Source organism: Lepidothrix coronata, unplaced genomic scaffold, assembly GCF_001604755.1.
Source record: "Lepidothrix coronata isolate B3197 unplaced genomic scaffold, Lepidothrix_coronata-1.0 Scaffold123, whole genome shotgun sequence".
Classification (NCBI taxonomy): domain Eukaryota; kingdom Metazoa; phylum Chordata; class Aves; order Passeriformes; family Pipridae; genus Lepidothrix; species Lepidothrix coronata.
In genome coordinates, this window is record NW_016690303.1 from 494,679 (window position 1) to 514,527 (window position 19,849).

A 19,849-nucleotide genomic window follows, 5' to 3' on the forward strand; every position below is an offset into this window, starting at 1 on the left:
CTTTACATTCAAGTAGAGAAACTGTTGGTTTTCCCCATTCTCTGCATGCAGCAAGCACAAGACTCCCAAGACAATGCTGATCTCAGCACTCCAGCACAAGACATGTTGCCATCCTGCCTCCAACCACCTCAGAAAGGCTATGCCCTGGCAAACACCATTTTCAAAAGAAGTAAAAGAAAACTCATGATCTTCAGGTATTAGTACAGGAATCGTGAACCCTGAAATTTAATTTTCTATATATACTGAAAACTTCCACGTGTTCAGCTCAGTGTTTGTCCATTTCCCATTTCTGGGTTGCCAGCAAAAAGCACTCTGAATAACTTAGGACTCCATGTAACTGAGAAAAACTCTTAATCATCCTGCTGCCAAAAAAAATATCCTTATTGAGGTACTCAGAAATAGCACCCCATCGTACCATCTGAAGTGTATTATAGCAGATTTTCACAGGCAGCAGCTGGAATTAGGTACATACCTTTCCATTTGGTGTTTTTCACTTTGCAGCCTTAGTCTAATTTCTTTGAAGACACTCAACTTTTGTTCTGGCAGAAGCATAAGGAACAACTTATAGCAAAGCCTCAAAATTTTAAATCAGTGGGAGTTAAACGCAAGGCCTTAAAAAATTCTAGACCCTATCTTAGGAGCTATGTAAAATATTTTTCCCATTAACACCCTTCACATCTAAAATTTCAAAAGCCACTGCAGACATTTACATTTACCATTCACAGACTTTTTACTCAGAATCCTTCGGAGAGTCGTATTACATAACTCAGCTGGGATAAATATTTGAGAGCAATTAATCACAAGAGATATCGCATACACATCTTCAATGAAATTTGCTGAACCCAAGTAAAAAAAAAATCATTTGACTCTTTCCACAGAAGTCCTCTCACAGTAATTTCGGTATGTACATTACCATCCTTTACCAATTTATCTGGTAAAAGCATTCTTCAATTTGTTTGCAACGGGTTGCTAGAATTAATCAAAGCAGGGATTTTTGAGGAAGGCTTTCCAGGACTGTTAAGGCAGAAGGAAAGATTTCAGCCCAGGCACTAACCAGCAGACTAGCAAGAGGGTAAGCTGGATTTGAAGGAGCAAGCATGAACCACAGTGTTGTGGAATGTGTCTCTGGGCATGCACACAGTCAAGCAGATGAACAGGAAATCCAAGACACCTTTGGATCACTGAAATATATGGATCATTAGGGAAGGTATTTTTGTGGTAGATTTCCTAGAGCACCAAAATGATAATAAAAAACTAATTTCATATAATGCTGGGGTAAAAAGCAGTACCTTGTATTTAAGTGTCTACAGAATGTTACACGAAATAATGTAATTCTTTTCCTTTATCATTAAAGTCGTCTTAATCGTCACAGTCAGACCAAGTCTGCAAAATACCACACTACTACTCCTTGCCTCCTCAGATCTGGTGGATAAATTTGGCCACTGATGCCCTATTCATCAAAGCCAAACTGATCAAAGTACCGTTCAAGAGAAGGCAAACCAATTCCAGCTAGATCAAGCTTGTGCAACCTGTGAACTGGAGGGCATCTTAATCCATTGGGATCTCCTGTTTCAGCAGGATTGAGATGCAGGCTCTGATAATACCTTGCTTGGATGTGGCAGTTGATCTTTCCAAGTTCTCTTTGTTTAACTGTACAATGGGAATTCTGCCATCCTCAAAACCCTTCTGACACTTCTGAATGAGAACGTCTTTTAGCTACAGCTATGGCCACATCTACACTGTGGCTCACTTTGAAACATCAGCCTTCAAAGAAGGGATGTTGTTCTTCCACTTGAGGATTTTTAAAATTTTTTTTATGGTGGTGGCAGTGGTATTTTCATACAGAGCTTTCTCAGTTTTTTGTGCATCAGCCCATTTTTCTGTACCCACTTCAGTACTTCCTGTTTCCAAAATCAAGATCTGTCTCTACAAGACCTGCAAAGGAAGATCTCTGACCTTCAAACAAGTCTTAAACCATACTAAAGGAGATCTCGCCAGCTTACAGTACAGACTGCTGTCATAGGGATGCTGGTAACCATAAGCACTCTCAGCATCTATAGTACTCATTGGATTTAATCCACAGCATTTTAACTTTTGTTGATTTTTCACATTCATTTTGGTTTTTCCCTAAAATTCTCTCTAGCAAAACAAGTGACACCCCCCTCCACTTCATCTGTTTATTTTTCTTTCACAAATAAACCAACCCCTCCACCGGCAACAGTACGACAACATACATGAGAATCTAACTTGATTGCAAGATGACTGCAGAGGACAGAATTTTTTTAGTTCAACGGGACTGATGCCTGCCTCATGTTAATTTTGTTTCTTTTCAGTCCATTCCTTTCCATTTGTGCCATCTGTTCTTGTAATCAATTTACCTTTTCCATCCGCAGCAAAACAGGGTAATTAATTACACAAAAAAGAGGCATCTAGATGTGCTTTAAGGTCCCTTCTAGCATAAATGGTTCTATGATATGACAGCACAGGCACTCAGGTTTCCCCAGTTGCTGATCTTAGGACACCCCAGACTGCTGGCAGAAGCCCAGCTAGGAGCCACAGTGCCAGCTTAACACCACCTACCACACTACCACTCTACAGCAGTCCTGCTCTTACACCACACTCAGTACTGGACATTAACAAAGTTTGATGAAAAACTCAAGGGCAATCTTTAGTTTGGAGAAACTCTGCTTTCAAATGTCAGTGTTCCAAAATATGGCTTGCAGAGCATTCCTGGATATACCACTACTCAGATTGCTACTTCCACTGCTGCTAATTCCTTCTCCTCCCAAAAAAACCGCCTTGTTCTTTTTATAGCATTTCAGTGAGAAGAATCTCAGCAAATTTGACAAAACATGAACCTGTAATAGCTAGAGCTACTGAATGGGGGGAAAGCTGGAGACAATAGGATCAAAAGCATTTTTTATGAAAAAGTAATTTAAAAAAACACACCACAATCCACACAAAGCAAGCTGTTTGCAGAGAGAAGACAAAAGGAATACCATAGCATTACCTATGCAATAGATAGGCAAAATGTTGATTTAAAACAATTACCTCATTAAGGAAACACTGTGGGATATCCTCTGCCCAAAAAAATTAAAAGACAGAAAAACTCACCAAAACTTACCTACACAGTTTTCACTTTTCTCTATCTCCTACATCTTCACTATTATAAAGTCTCCCAAATTCCCAAAGTGCCAGCCTCAGTATTTTTAACTCCTGAAGCAGCAGACTGTTCCCTATGAAGCCAGCGCTTCAGTGTAACGACAGACTGGGCTCTGAGGATGTGAACATGGGGGAGGGAAGCTTCAATATTACAAACCATCCATCAACCACTTCTATAAAGCTCTTTTGTTCCATGTTCATACTTAGCAACTCAAGGTCAAAACTGATGCTGGAAAATGCAAATCATAAGTCAACCCAGACTTTCACCCGTACATGTTTTTTTGACCTTAAATGTAAACAACAAACAGGCAAAAAGAAATTTTAGCTACATAATCTATTTATATAAAAATGTGTATCAAGGAATATAATCAAATTAAAAGTTACTGTGGATTAATCTACTAATGATACAGATTAGAAAACCAAAATCAAAGTATGCACTTTTAGGATAAAAGGTCTTTACTTTTTTGGCTTTCTTACAGTTTGGGCAGTATCAATCAGTCGTTTTCACCTGGTGGAGACTTTTCTGTTTGTTTTTATTTGTTGTTAAGGTTTGCTTTTTAGTTTTGGGGTTTCTTACAGTTTGGGCATAGTCAGTCAATTGTTTTCACCTGATAGGGGCTTTTCTGTCTGGCTTTTTTTTTCTGTTGTTGTTGGGGTTTTTAGTTTTGGGTTGTTGGTTTTTTTTCTTTGAGAGAGAGACATACACACAGACACACAAGGTTTGATTGAAAGCACCACAGGGAAAACTAACTGGTTTAAAAAACGCCAACCTTTTCCTCTCTGGTAAAAAACAAAGGAACACATCTCTATTAGTCTTTGTCTTTCAGAAGTCCTGGGTCAGATGTGGGCAGCCTTAACAAAGAAGAAAAATAGAAGGTATTACAAAAAAAAAAAAAATCAAGGGTTTCACTGCAGCCGAGAAAACAGGATGTATTCCACAGATTACAACTATTCTCCTTAGAAACACAATAGGGGAGGAAAGAATCATTCACGACACTCAAATACTTAAGGCTAGACTTTTCAGTGAACCCCATTTTTGCAAGATTCCACAGCAAAAAGCAACAGAGGTGCCAAATACCTGAGATTACAAGTTTATCCAGTGGGTATTTCCCAGAGGTGCTGTAACAAAAATCAATTTACATGTACAATAGGAAGACAGTGTAAGATAAGAGAACTCTGACACAAAACTGTGACCTAGTATTTAAAAATCTCTTAATTTTAGGATGATCTGGCAGTAGTTAGAATTGTCATCCCAAAACTTCTAGAGTTTTATTCCAAAAGCCTATATATGACATCTTTCATATGGGAAAAGTCCTGCCAAGAGCTTTAAATATAGCTTTATTGAATGCCAGTTTGGCTTCTTCTATGTGAATTTGGACACTTTAACAAGAGTTTATGAACTTGCATTGAAAAAGAAATGAATGTATAATGATAGTTTGCCATCCATGTGTGTAAGTTATGGGTTATGTAAAATACCAGATAATCCTGCAGTATAACATTTTAAAATAAAATTATTTCTCTCCAGTAGCTTTTATTTAGCCCTTAAATCACAAGTTTCATTTAAAGCACTGTCACGCTTGCACAGTCCTGGCAATTAAGGCAGCCTAAAAGATTGCTTACTTAGGGCAGGATAGGAAAATGTGTTTAATTAGCAGCAACTCAGGCTACTGAGGAACTGCTTTATTTGATCAACTGCTGGGGTGGATGATCAAAAAGGTATTTCCTGTAATTCTCATTGGAGTTTGCTTATTTGCCTCAAGCAAGATGAAGAACAGAACTATATGGTATGTTTTCTATCCTGCTTAATAAAGCTCCCATCAACAAGCAAAAAATAGGGTACTGTGGATATGCAACCTAGATCCTAGACAGTTTCCAAAAACTTAGCCAAGGACCTTTGTCAGAATTTCAAAAAGAAGCCGCTGCTGAAATTCTTGAGCATGCGGAAGGGTTGTTCAGGACTCCTCCTGCAAACAGTGAATGCTTTTCACTCCCTAAGAGACATTGCCAACAGTATCCATAAGGTGAGACACTGGAAGTGGTTTCCACTCTCTCCACTGGAGATAGTTTCCATCTTCCTGAGATTAAGTTTATTACCTTGCCTTTCAACAGAAGCAATAGGTATTTTTATTGACAGTATTAAAGTGCTTCCAAAGAAGCACTGCAAGTTCAGAAGTCCTCAAATAAATAATTATAAATAAAAATAAATACTATAAAATATTAATTGTAATTTTTATAATACTATTTTTGGCTGTCAGCTTTATTACTTAATTAACTAACACCTTCCCTTACCCGTCCTTTTTCAGATAAATGTGCTAAGACATTTACCTAAGGCCACAGAATACCCCAGCATTCTTGATCAGGTGGTCCATCTTTGGTCCAATTAGCATTCCTCTTGGACAGCCTTCCAGTAAAAAGAGTGTAGTAGTGTTCATGGTTATAATGCTTTGACAAGAGGCAATGAGCACAAACTGGAATACAAGAAACTCAATTTAAACACACGGAAAACCATTTTTACTAATGAGGGCTGTGGATGCTCCATCCTTGGAGACAGTCAAAACCCAGCCGCACACAACCCTCAGCACCTGGCTCACACTCAGCCTATTCTGAGTAGGGGGTTGGATTAAGTGGTCACAGCCAGAGGGTAGTGATCAATAGCTCTGTCCAGAAGGACACCAAGTGGTGTTCCTCAGGAGTCTGTATTGGACCAGTTCTGTTTAATGTCTTCATCAATGACATAGATGAAGAGATTGAGTGCACCCTCAGCATGTTTGCAGATGACACCAAGCTGAGTGGTGCAGTTGACACACCTGAGGGATGGGATGCCATCCAGGGGGATGCCAGAAATGGGTCCATGGGAACATTATAAGGTTTACCCTTTCAGTTGCAAAGTTCTCAATACATGACCTTTGGTAGCTGCTCAAGCAGCCTCAAGAACTTTTTCTTGAACGTTTCATTCCATTCAAACTCACTGTCTCAGCTTCAACAACAACCATCAGGGTGGGGGGAGAAATCAAAAAAAGGTACTGCAGCACACATCACACAGTTCAAGTATCTCTTATAGCACCCTGTAAATGGAGGTTGTGCTCTACTGCTAACCATGATCATGCAGAATTTTCAGGCTGAGTGATGAGAAAGACTCTGCTTACTTCAGTGTTCACCTACAGAGTTCATACCCGAGCTTGCTATTTGGTGGTATCTGCCTTTTGTCAATCAGTCCTTTTCTGTATTGGCTATTTCTGTTAAAAGCTGAGATAGCTCAAACTTCTAGTAGAAATACACCCACGCTTTCATTTGTTGGCAGGATTAAGTTTATTCATATTTTATTTTTATCAGCCACTAATAATAATCTAATTTAGAAATACCATATGTGCATAGATGTAACTAGTGATAAAGCCAACAGAGCACAAATATGCCAAGCTGACAGGAGCTCAAATGAAGACAAGTTTTTGTCTATCATGACCTAATTCATTTTTCTACCAGTCACACTACACAATGCATTTAAATCACTTAACCTGCAGCACATTATCTCTATGTACAACGCTAAATTACCCACTCTTCATCCAACTTTTTACAAGCCGTAGCTATTTCCAGACTGCAGCAAGTTTCACAATTTGCCAGCAAGGTTACTAACAGTAACAAAATGGTTTGTAAGGAAAAAGCTACTGTATTTTGTGTGCTGGGAAAAGGGGTGGGAGGGGAAAACATGCTCAGTTAGAGCAACGGGGTCAAAACAACACGCCTCAAAGAGCGCTCCCTCCTGTGCTACATACCACGCTCTTCACGGGGCACATCACAAATTACAGAATTCAAGCCAAACTCAGCAATGAGTGGGAGCAGGCAAGATAATAAGCATTGCAGATGGTTTCGGTCTTCATAACCATCAAGTAGACACGATGTCTCTGTAACAGATACAGACAGAGACTTTTGTAACATGACAAACTAAAAAGCACCAGGAGCTCTATGTTTTTGTGCTATTCTTCACCTCAGGCAAACACTCCATGGATTTCTAATTATCTGCTTTTCCTCTAGACCTCAAGAAAGCCCATAACTGTTGTGAAACTTCTGGTTCTTCAAAACAGACATTTTTAAACCACACTTAACTAAATTACCATCTTCTGGGTTCATTTGTATGTGTTAAGACTAGACTGTCTCGGGGCAAAGAGTCTTATAACTCACAGTTAAATCTATATTGTGGCTGTGCTGTGTAAGTGCTTTCTAATGTTTTAAGGAAATTTGCTATCACAAGCAGGCCAACACTGTAGTTTAACAGCTCCCTCCTCTCCATGCCAGAGATTTGTTGAAGGGCAGCCCTGTCTTACCGCTGACCACCAAGACAAGGCAGAGCAAGACAACTGCTCACACTCACCTTGTTTTCTCCAGCTTTCCTATCTTTCCTGAAGGTAAAGATCATGATTATAGATTACAATTCCACTTATTTCATAATTATTATATAACTGCAACTGTAATTGCAAAATCAACTGCAATAATTATTTACACTGAAACCACCCCTGTCACGATCATGCTTGCCTCCCCACGACGAGATAAACGCTACGTGATGCTTCCCAGGATTTCGGGAAGCGCTGAGGCAGAGCCACTTCAGCACATGTTGCACAACTGGAGCTGAGCCCAGCTGCAGCCCAAAGGGGTCAGGGCCCCCCCTCTCCATGGGACTGCTCCCTGCAGAGCTCAGGCTGTCCCAGCCTGCCCAACAGGACTGCACACGCTCTCCACTGCGAGGGCAGCAGCCAGAGATACAGAGAAGGGTGTTGGCCCTGTGGAGATCAGTTGCTATACCAGTTTCCCATATCTTGTTTTCCATAAAGGTCCCGAACACAACTGGTACAAAACCCTTCAGTTCTAACCCCATTATCACCCATTTCTTCCCATACCCATTGCCTACAGCATGCATTCAGCCATGCAGAATGACTTTTTATGATAAGTATCCTTATACCTCAAAATACTCAATCTTCTATCACATACACAAGCTGTCAAAATAAAGCTAGCAGGAGGAACCACATAGTAACTACCTGTCTTTATTTTAACAGAGCAAGAAAATAGCTCAACAAACAAGTTTTAGAAAACTGCATCTAAACTAACACACCAAGACATATTATGAACATTACCGTATTTTCATTCTCTTTCTTCCTCATGACAAATGTAGAAAAAACCTATTTCTTTCTCATATTTAAAATATTAAAGTTCACATAATAGAGTTTCTGTGTTTCCAATGCTACAAATCAAAATAGTATAAAGGAGACTATAACCATACACTTAACTTCATTATTGTTCATATACACATTGACATGTATCTTCAATCCTACAGAGTGACTATCTCCAGAAATTCTTGGATTCTTGGACTTCTGCAAAGAAATATTTTTTCAGTGTCTAGTACATATACTGGAGGGAGGAAAAAAAAATTCAAAATTTGAATAGAAAGGATTTTATTTGCCTAATGTCCAGAATAATGGGCAGTGGATCTTGCTGTGTAATCAATCTAGCTTTGCTTGTAAATTTAAAATCAAATACCACAGTTAACAAAAAGTTTTGTAAGAGCTTGTTTCCATTTTCTAGTAGAAGGATTCTTTTTTTCTAATTCAAATTGTTTTAAGCAGCTCTAAGGACATAACAACCTCTAAGGCTAACAACATTTTGAGATTTTTTTTTTTTAACATTTAAAGGTACTGCATTAGCTAAACATCACTTGGTCTCTCAAGCCTCACAAGTAGATTCAGTTCTCACCATCAGCAAGATACTGAATAGGAAGGGAAAGCCAACACGACTTGCTTTGGAGCTCTTCCCTCCCATACAACAGGAACAAAAGGTGCCACTAGAGATAACCCACAGGGTCCTGCTGATCTTCCTGTAAGCCAACTCTATCTGTTGCCAAAAGCCAAAACTTGCTAAAGTAGAAAATAAAAGACAGATATCCATTTGCAAGGAGAAAGACTGGGCTTGCTTTCTTACTCCAACCCAAGATTTTGACAAACCTTACCAGTGTAACAACTAGACACAGAAGTATGTATGTAAGCCAGTGAGCAGCAATATTTACCCCATCCCTTAAAAGCTAATGAGAGCTCATCTGTAGACAGCATTTTGATACTAAAAGGAAAAAAGATTGGGAGGAACAAGGAGAAAGAAGAGCATTCAAGTACAACCCATTATTACCATATAAAGCATAGTGTAGAAACCTCTTGTTTTCATTTTCCATTTCGCCATTCAACCAGAAAAAAAAAAACAAACTTAAAAAATTTTAAAACTTCCACCACTGTCACTATTACTCAACATGCTCAAAATCTCTATCATTTTTCCATTATGATTAAGATTAACATTTATTGCTAGTAGAAAAAAAAAGTGACTCAGTTCTTCAGATAGCATCCATAGTTCCAATATACTTCAGGAGGCATCTGTTATAGTCCTAATCTCTGAAAAGTAGGAGCTAAGTTAATTAAAAAATTACAACCTTAGAATAATCAAAATTTGCTTAGCTAGGCTACAGCCTGATTACAGTAAAAGGAATGTCCAATCAATCAACTTAACAGATATACTTCTTATCAAGATTTCAAATTAAAACAGAACTGCTGATCGCGTGTAGATTAGGGAAATTAAATCTACCGAAACATTAAAATGCTCTATAAGTTCAAAAGTTATAAGAACTCAGCCACAGATACATATTAAAGTTAATTCTTTTGAGGGTTTTTTTTATGTCAAGTAATACCTTGATACTCTCAATTCCACCACTGTAATGGTGTAAATGGTTTTGCTCTTGATTTATACTCCTATAGCAGAGCAAGGAAAGGAAGCAATAAAAATGAAGAAAGGGACATACTCGAACAGGATTAAAACTAATTATGGTGCTATCAATTGTGCCACAATCCCAGCCAGGAAGGCCTTTCACAGGGGCTAACACCAAGGGGTATGAAATGGAGGGGTGAGAGGGGATATCATGAGAAAGCCAGAAGCTCCATCAAATTTCACCCTTCCCTGTCTCCGCCGCCCATCCCTTCACCTTCTTCCCCACTAACCCAACCAACTATCAGGCCTGCAGAGTGTTGTATTTGAGGAAGGGGAGATGCTCAAGGCCAGTTTTAAAAGGCACAACATGGGTGGTGAGGTGCAGAGAAGACGCTAAAACTGTCAGACCTCAGAACAGGCGGGGCTGAAGATGAAGAGGCAACTCAGAGAACACGTAGGGTGGAAAGTCTAAAGAAAATGACAAAGAGAAAACAAGAAGAAAGAAATAAAAAAAATTAATCAGGTCTTAACCTAAAAACTGTGTAGTCCAGTGGCTTCAACAGGGAAATTACCAAGAGGAGTTATGACAAGGCAATTACTTGGCGCTGCCTCTCTCTGAAGGAGTAACTACCCTGCCTCCAGATTGCATAGCACCCTAAGCTCAATCACATTCAGAAGGACCTTAAACATTTATATTCTAACTACTCCTAGTTCTTAAAGGGCAATAAAATCTCATATGCACAATGCTGATTAAAGGACAAGAGGCCAATAAATAAATAAATAAATCCTAACTTAACCACCATAATTCACAAATGACGAAGAGAAAAAAAACCACAACAGCCTAAAGCCAGAAGCAGCCCTGCCCAACTAAAACATGGTAGGATATAAGCACAAACAACTTGCAAAGTCCACCCACATTAATCTGTGCTAAACCCACAGGTAGCAAGATATTTCTTCTAGTCTCTTAAGTGGCGTGTCATCCAGGCTTTCTGGAGACTGCCATCCAACCAGCAGGTTTCCTATCCAACCTACAGCCAAGAACAACATTTAATTAGCATCTTTAATTGATCTTGTTAACTGTTAGGGTGGACAGCTTTGATCTCGCCTGCTGATAGCTAGTTTAGGACTACAAAAGAAACTGGGGCTTTGCATAATTGCCAAGCTTTCAATGTGCATTTTTTAATTCCTTCTACTTCTCAATCTCCCTTTCTGTTTGTGCTGCACTAACGCTCCTGATAACAGGAACCAAAGCACATGCCTTCATTTATTGTATCATTTATTTGAGCATGAAGGGGAAAAAAAGAAACACGAGGAAAGGGGAATTGCCACTCCTTCACCCAGAAACATGGAAAAGGGCCAGGAATTACCATAGTGAATCTGGCCTGGGCAACATTAAGCACAGTATCCTGTGGCTGATGGCAGCCAGCACCAAACACTTCAATGGAAGATGCAGGAATCATTAACAACATGTGGGATAATCTGCTCCCCATCCCCCTTGAAAGCCTCATCTGACTTTCCACTGATTAGAGGCTGGTTTAAATTCCAGGACAGAGGTTTTGAGGAATTTCAGTGGCTTTCCACTGTGTTGTTTTTTGTTTGTTAATAGGTTCATCCAAAAAAAAAAAAAAGCCTCTTCTGCAGGAGATTCCTATTAGCAGCTTTAGGAGAGAAGCCCACGAGACCAAGGTTACTAGCTCACACTCAACCAAGCTGAGACTGTGCCAATACTAATAGGAAAAGAAACTTCTGAGGACGTTTTAGTGTATCCTAAAATATCTAGCAACCTTCAAAATAGACCCTAATTGAAAACAACTAAATACAAGTATGTTTAATTCATTAACTACCTCTCCTAAACACTGTTTTCCTGAATGATCAAGCCAATCATAAGATCTACGGAAATAAACGTTCATAGGTGGTGTATAATAGGTTCTGAGCAATGTACAAAGCAGCTCTACATTTCAGCCAAAGAGTGTCAACTGTTTTCAAAACAGCAAGCCAAACCCTCATCAAACTGAATTCAGCTGGAGCTTTGCCACTCAGCAGGACGACTTGGCCCACCATCCCCATGGGAAATCTTTTTCTAACTCAGACTTTCTTCCTGCTTATTTCAAACAAAATCTCCTTTGGATCAGGTTGAATTTCCACAGATAATTAGTCTTGCACTAGCTAAATAAAACAAGAGTTATATTGCTTCTGAGCAGCAAACTGAATAATTACAACAGGGTAAAAGAGAAAATTCCTTCTTTTTTTTTTTTTTCCCAAGGAGAACTTAGGAATTAACTGTTTAACATGGCTGAACTTTGCTGTTGAATCTTTGTATTACATGGCAACAGAGAGAAGTACCACAGTGGAGTCATCTCAAGCATCTGCAGAGTATCACAGATGAACTGTAGCTCCCAAATATTGCTAGAACAGAATTCTTCACCCGAGAGCCTGTCTTTTCTTACCAAAGCTTTCTCAACCGCACACCATGGTTTTGGTGGTTGGCTTGGGGTTTTTTGTTGTGATGTGGTTGGTTTTCTTTTGGGGGGAAGGGGAGGTGTTGTCTGGCTTTTTTTTTTCCTAAACCTTTTTCTAAAGAAGGTTTGTCCTTGTTGTTGCAGGATGATGAACATCTTGTATTCTCTGACCTTACACCAGAAACTATAGAAAGTCAGCCAGCCCCTTCATCTCCTGCTTACTGCTGATACTGTCTCGAATAATGCTCACTTTTGGTGGCTAGGGATGGAGGAGGGGTTTCCCTAGGAATAAGCTGAATAAAGCTTCCTGTTCGGCTAAAGCAGGAAATGTGCCCCAGTACTGCCTTGCACACAAAGAGTGGAAAATACTTACTAAACAAAATAGCAGGAGATGAAGTGTAAACTGGATTGGCCTTCCATCATGCAGACAAATTGAAAGCCATAGGCCCCACCCCCCCAAGCTCTCTTGCATTAATGTGCTTAAACTTGGAGAAAAAAAACCAAAAACAAACCCATACATATGTATACACATTCTGCATCAAAATCAAATGATTATACTGTGCCTTTAAAACCAAACACTGAAGGATTTTAAACAACAACAACACTAATTAGGAGGTATCATTTCCTCCCTCCCACAGAATCTGTTTCTTCTTGTTAGAACAGGAGGTACAGCTGGCCAAACCCCATCCTACTACTGGAGAAACTGAACCAGAAGTTGTCATTAGGTTAACCTCCCAACATCTCTCTCAAAACATCTCTTCAGAAAGACTTTAAAATAAATAGCATAGAAGATGGAAGGGACAGCATTTCAGACTGTCAAATCATTAGGATTCACAGAAAAGAACAGCAGTATTAATTTTTGTATAAATATTGGCAGATGGTAGAAGACAAATATTAACGGAAAAAAACATCCTTCCTCACAAGAGCTGGCCTTGTAATTCATGCAAGACTTCTCTGCTGCCATCATATGCCTTTTGATGAGCTCTGATGACTTCAAAGAAGTGCTTGTCCTCACCCACCCTGACGTTTAAGGACTGAAAGTGATGAAAAACTGCATCACCTAATGCTAGGTCACAGCTACTGATGCACACTGCTAGAAAATGAAAAGCTGTTAGGCAAGTCCCGTGGTGCAAAACATATTACAGCAGCTGGATGCTGGAAATATATGACAAAACATCATGCAAAATAGCAACACACATAAGCTTAATGAAAACCTGATGAAAAAAGTATTAAATCTAATTAATTCTCTAGACACTGAGCTGAACTCAGCTGAACTAAGGTATACTGTATACTACACTTGAATTTTATAAACCATCTTGAGCCACTAGTGCCTCCCACCACCAGGAGTTATAAACCAGTCATCAGCCCACAGGGACATGTCTCATCATACTTTGATGTCCCTTCTTATGGCACAACACCCTGTTCATCATGCAAAGTTCAAATAAATACATATCAGGAAAGCATTTTACTAATTCACCTTAAAAATATACTTGTATTGAAATAGAGTCAAGCACAAGTTTCTCAGTTGGGGGGCATAAAGAGAAGCTTCTCTACCACCCTAGATAAAAAGTTTAAGATAGCCAAACCAGAGAGAGCAGAGTCAGTGGTGATCTCCCAAAAAAATCAACCATCACCAAGACTGCGTACATCTGAAAGCTACCTTCAGTATTCTGAAGTGGATGTGAAATTAAAATTCTCGGAGTACATGTGGCATGCCAATACAAAACCCTCAGAAAGCAGGCCTCCCAGCTGAATGGCATGGCAGAATTACAGCCACTCTTGACAGATGGGGACATTAACCCCTAGTAAGGGTTGCAAAGGTGTAGCACCTACTGCAATACAGCACATCCTTAACCAGTTTGCCACATCACAAAGTTCCTCCTGTGTGGAGCAATGAATGGATGTCCTTGAACTAATGCATTCACTTCAGGATACCAAGGAGTACATAACAGAAAAGAATCAGCAGAAATAATTTGAGACACATTTACCTATTAATATTCTAATATCTATATCTAGGAGCATATGGATCCTACACACACGCAAGGACACACTGTACAGACAGACAAGCAAACACAGTGAACAAATGCAGAGAATGACTAACCGAAGACAAAGAGCTTTGTTGTGCCTGCTTTCCCTCCCTCACACCCCTGTCCATGCTCGGAGATGAACAAATACTAACGGATCACTGTTATCTGAAGGGTACTGCATGGAAACTTTACTTTGAAACAAAATTATGATAGTACAAAAATAAGAAACCCCCAAAATTTCAAAGTATGTACTTTTCCCAAGCACCATGGACATACATAGCATATCTTCCACCAGCTGCCAGTCTGCAGCTACTTCTCAAGAAGTGGTTGTGACCCAGATTTGAAGTTTGCTAGTCCTTTTCTGGTCCTTCCCATACAACATCATGCTGGGATCACAAAAATTACTCTGGGACCCTCAGTTCCAAGAGGAAATTATTGTCGGGGCCCCACAAAGAGAACAAAAGCCATTTATTCAAGTAGAAATTACCCTCGATTTGAAAAGCAGGTGTACAATGTCCCATCCCCTCTTCCTGAAAGCCACAGCAAAATACTTAAATCATCTGTCATGCTGCACCTGTGTATGTACATGTGCACCACAAGAGGCACAGTAGTTTACAATATCTGCCCCACAAGGTTTATGATTAGGAAGAATCTAGTAAACGGGAAAGCAATTAAATTTGTTGACAATCCTCATTGTTCTTATAGTCCTGCACCAGCAAACATCTTTCTCCATGAGGCTTCCGTATCTTCAAAAATGGGAAGGAAAAATGCCCCTTGTCATTGCTCCCCAAAAAAGACAGCATTATTAAACCATTCTCTTTGTTTTGCATATATTTCTCTTTAACGTCAGAAACAGCGTTAAACTTGCAGACAAGCCTTGACAGCTTGCATTGTAGAGATATTCATGATTCTAACTACAACTGATCATCCTACCTCATCTCCTTGGCCAGATTACAATATCTAGAAAGCACATAAGAAGAGAATTGTCATGGCTTTATTGCAACTTCAGGTCAAAACGCTTAGCTTACACATCAATTCCTGCCAATTGATAGGCAAATAAAATAACCTTCCTTCACAAACAAACAAAAAAGTCAAAAAACCAAACCAAAACCAAAAAACCCTAAAAAATATATTAGGAAGAAATAATCATTATTTCTCTTCGACTTCAACAGATAAGCCCTTTGAAAAGTAAATATTAGGAGCAGCAATGCAGCTTTCAAGAAGTAAAACTGAATTGACAGCAGTGGTGCCACTTAGCAAAGAATTTAAAATCAAACAGAGAAAGCCAAACAGAAGAACTGCGTCCAGTTTTGGGCATTACAATGACAAGAACAAAGATCATCAAATTAAAAGCAATAACAGGCTTAGCCCAAAGAACTGAGTTGTAACAACAACAAAAAGTAGCAAATATATAATTTGTGCAAAATGATGACTAAGAGAGGATACAATAACTAAGAGTCTGATACATGTAGAATTTCAAGGTTTGCACAGTGCAGCACTAGCCTTATTTCACCCTTCCCTTTAGATGCATTGCATATGTGTACAGTAATCATTAGCACCCTATTTATATTGAGATAAATAAATACCACTTTCTATCAGGACATTAGCATGATATACCACAGTACTGCAGGTATGCCTAGTAATAACATGTTCTCATTTCAAGTCTGACTGCACCATGCCATGCCAAACGAACATAACTATATTGGCAGAAAAGGGAATACCTGTCCTGTTGAGGAAGAAATGCTTCTTAAATTTGTCACACAATTACAAAGCACCAAAAAAGTAAAACTGGTTATCACAAAACTTGAGCCAAACCATAAGATTCGGTAAGGATGATGAAGGTGTCCTCCTTTGAAGAAACCGTATACTTAAGTATACCATAAGGAATAATTCCACAATGAAACCCACACAGGGTTTATACACTTTGAATCTTATCTGTGAAAGGCCTTCCTTATCAGTTTTGCTCATATGCAAAGTAAGCTTTCTACTTCCATTCAAAAGAAAACTATTGGTGGTCTCTGAGCAGCAACCCTATGTAGACTGGGGCTTACACCTTATACAGCTGCCACAAAAGTTGCAACACAGTTCCTTGGGCTCCTGAATGTTTCTAGCACATTGAGAAAGCTAAACTGATGTTGTAAGCCATCTTTCACATTGCCTGTTGGGAGCTTGGCCATGCAAAACAAAACCCTATGTACCACAAACGATTCTTACTTTCTCCAAAGTTGGGTCAAGCTCAGAAAAAAACACTCTTCCAATAACTCTGTGTAGGTGTACAATTAATCACTTCTGAGGGCACTTTGCAGGCTATAAAAGAAACTTTAAATCCACCTCCCCATGCTGCCACTACTTAGGAATCTGAGGCTGAACCTAGATTTTGCTGCTTGTACTTTCTATGAAGTTGAAAATACAAGTTTGGGATCAGTGCTACACAAAGAACAGAAGCCTGGGAGAACCGAGAGACGCAAAATCAACTGCAAAGTACATCCAAGTTTCTATTTACTGAGGTCTTCCCATGCATACACAAAAGAATTAATCAGGCATGTGGGCTGACCTGTCAGAAGCTCCGCTGATCCCAAGTTTAGCACAAACCCGGCATAAACACACAAACAAACTCCCCCGGCATCAGCACGCTATCACCTCCCGGCGCTGGCAGTGCTGGCGGCCCCCCTCCCCCGGCCAGCCCGCCCCGTGGACACGTTCTCCCGAGCGAGTCAGGGTTCTGCCAGGCAGAAGCGCTGAGAAAACACCCGCAGTCACCGGCTCCGCACGCTGACACCGCCCCTCCCGCCAGGGCGGGCGACATCCAGCGCCGGAGCCGCCGGGACGGAGCCCAGGGCCAGGTCACCGGGCGGGGGATAAGCAGCGCCGCGCTGCAGCCCGGGGGACCCGGGAGGAGCCGCGGTGGGACCGGGAGCGCCCGCCGCCACCTGAGCACAGAAAAAGCGAGACGGGGACGCTCAAGTTTCCCCTCTTTCACTTCTTTTTTAAATAAATAACTAACTAAATCCCAGCCTACCGCACCAACCGACCCGCCACCGTCCCGGCCGAGCTCGCAGCGCTGGGGAAGGGCGGTACTCACGGATCTTGACTTTGCGGTGGTCGAGGCGGGCGAGCAGCTCCTCCAGGGCGCCGAGGCGGCGCTGGAGCCGGGCGTTGCGGTGGCAGAGGGAGTCCGCCTCGCTGAGGATCCCGCCGAAGATGTCGCCAGCACAGCGAGAGAGGTCGGAGAGCTGCATCAGCAGCGACACCAGCGCGTACGAGCTGACCTGCTCCAGCGTCCCGAAGAGCGGCACCGCGCCGCGGCGGCGCCCGCCGCCCCCCTCCGCCGCCCCGGCGGGGTCTCCCGGCGCCGGGCCGCCCCGCTCCGCGCCATCCCCGCCGGCCTCCTCCAACCTGCACAGCTTCAGCGGCTCCAGGGTCCGCAGCGGGAAAGGCATCGCGGCCGGGGCAGGGGGTGCAGCGCCGGGCACGGCAGCGGGAGAAGCTAGGCGTCCCCGGCACGAAAAGTCTTCATCCGCGCAGCGGCCGCGGTGACAAAAGTTCAGAGAGATGAGAGGGAGGGAAGTAGGGAGAACAGCACAACAACAACAAATGAATCGGAGCGGGTGGGCGGCCGGGCTACACGCTTCGGGGCCGGGGGGGAGCAGCCGCCGCCGCCTCGGCGGAGGGGAAGCCCCGCGCGGCGCTCATGTGCGGGAGCGGCCCCCGGAGGCGGGAGCGGCCCCGGGAGGAGGGAGAGGAGGGAGGGGATGGGAGGGGAGAGGAGAGGAGAGGAGGGGGAGAGGAGTGGGACGCAGCACTGCCGCACGGCGGGCCCGGGGAGAGCCCGAGGCGGCCGGGAGACAGGAAAAAGCCCGGCTTTCTCTCCCCGAAGTGGGGATGGGGCGGGAGAAAGAGGAGGAAGCGTGGGAGGGGGACTGAAGCGCCCTGGATGTGGCCACTAAGGAAGAAAGCCAGACAGAGAAGGAGGAGAGAGAAAGAGCCCGGACCAGCCCCACCTGGGGAACCCCGCGCTGTTGCAGGCACTTTTCTGAACGCACCAAACTCCCAACCCGGAAAGGGAGAGCAGGAAAAAGAGGAGGAGGGAGAGGAGGGAGGGGAACCTCCACGAACCTGGGAAAAGCAAAAGAGGCCGCCGCCTACCTGTAGCTTCCCAAACTGGAGTCTCACCCTTCCCGGCCAGCCAACAGCTAAGGTAGCTCCTCCTGGTCCGGCCCCGCGGCGCGGCGCTGGGGCCAGCGGGACTCCCCAGGGCGAAGCCAGCCCCTTCGGCCTCCCCTGCTCGGCGAAAGGGGCCAAGCAGGAGAGGGGGCAGGTCTCGCCCCAGCCCCTTGCCCTGCCGCGGGTTAGGCCAGAGGTGCTGCTCCAAGACAGGGAAAGAAGATCAGCCTGTCTGGGAACGGCGAGTTGTTTGTGGTTAATTTTTAGTAAGATTGACATTAAGGTAGGAAAAGCAAAGTCTGGCTCAGGCAGAACATGACATCGAGTTGCACCGAACGTTGCACATAATGCTGGTGTGGACCGAAGGCAGGTTCCAGCCTTAGAAGCCCCTGCACTTTTCCCGCGTAGGACACAATCAGCTCTTCATGGAGATGACGGCTCTAATGAGCTATTCCCTACAGAACCAATTTAGCCTAGTAGCAACTGTCAACAGCTGCTATTTAATTTTAATTGGACAATGCCCTACTGGCTCTGGCTCCTGCTATATGATAAAGAGAGGAACCCAATCCCTCTCTTCTTGTGGGAAAGGGCCCTGGGGAAAAGTGGTTGTATAGTCCCTTCCTGCCTCATAACCTGCTCCGGCTCCTGCTGCAGCTGATGAAACTATGTGATGAAAGAAAGAGAATCGGCTGGAGAAGGAAAGACCAGGGACATATCTACTGTGCCATTCCATTAGCATCTTTGGGACACACAATTTATGTAACAAAATATTCTTTATCACAGTATTTATCATCCTTACTTTTAGCCTTGGTTACTTAAGGGAAACGCAAAAAAAAACTATTCCAGCGGTAGCGTTTGAGGAACTCTTTGGTGCATGGAGGAGTTTGTGGACAAGGTTGCAGGCAGTGGAATACAAACCAAAGGCTTGGTAACATGTATGAGAGTTCAGATCTATGGGAAATGTGTGTTGGGGTGATAGTCACAGCAAAAATTGCAAGTCATTAATTCCTCTCTTACATTAATCAAGGAAAGTTTCATCTTCAAGTATTTCTTGGCGGGGTTGAGGGGGGGGGGGGGGGGAGGAGGAGGAGGAAGCAATGCCATCTAGTGTTAAAAAAATAAAGAACAAACCCGCTTTTCTTCACACCTCTGTCCAAACAGGTTACCAAAGGATAACTTTGCAACTTGGAATGTTACTACTGGTTTTCTGTTACAGACAGTACCATTGAGTGCACATGTGCAATATTTGTAGAAACTGATGAGAAGAACATGGTGCAAACAGGCAAAATGGTGTTTAGTCAGGGG

General features: G+C 42.3%; 1 protein-coding gene across 1 annotated transcript in view; it reads right to left on the bottom strand.

The window, feature by feature from the left end:
• NHSL1 (NHS like 1) overlaps positions 1 to 17,820 on the bottom strand; it is a 181,592-nt gene extending 163,772 nt beyond the window's left edge. Inside the window, exon 1 of the mRNA XM_017825923.1 lies at positions 17,463 to 17,820. Coding sequence (XP_017681412.1) covers positions 17,463 to 17,820 — 358 coding nt within the window. The remainder of the gene's footprint in view (positions 1 to 17,462) is intronic.
• Positions 17,821 to 19,849: the final 2,029 nt, after the last annotated feature.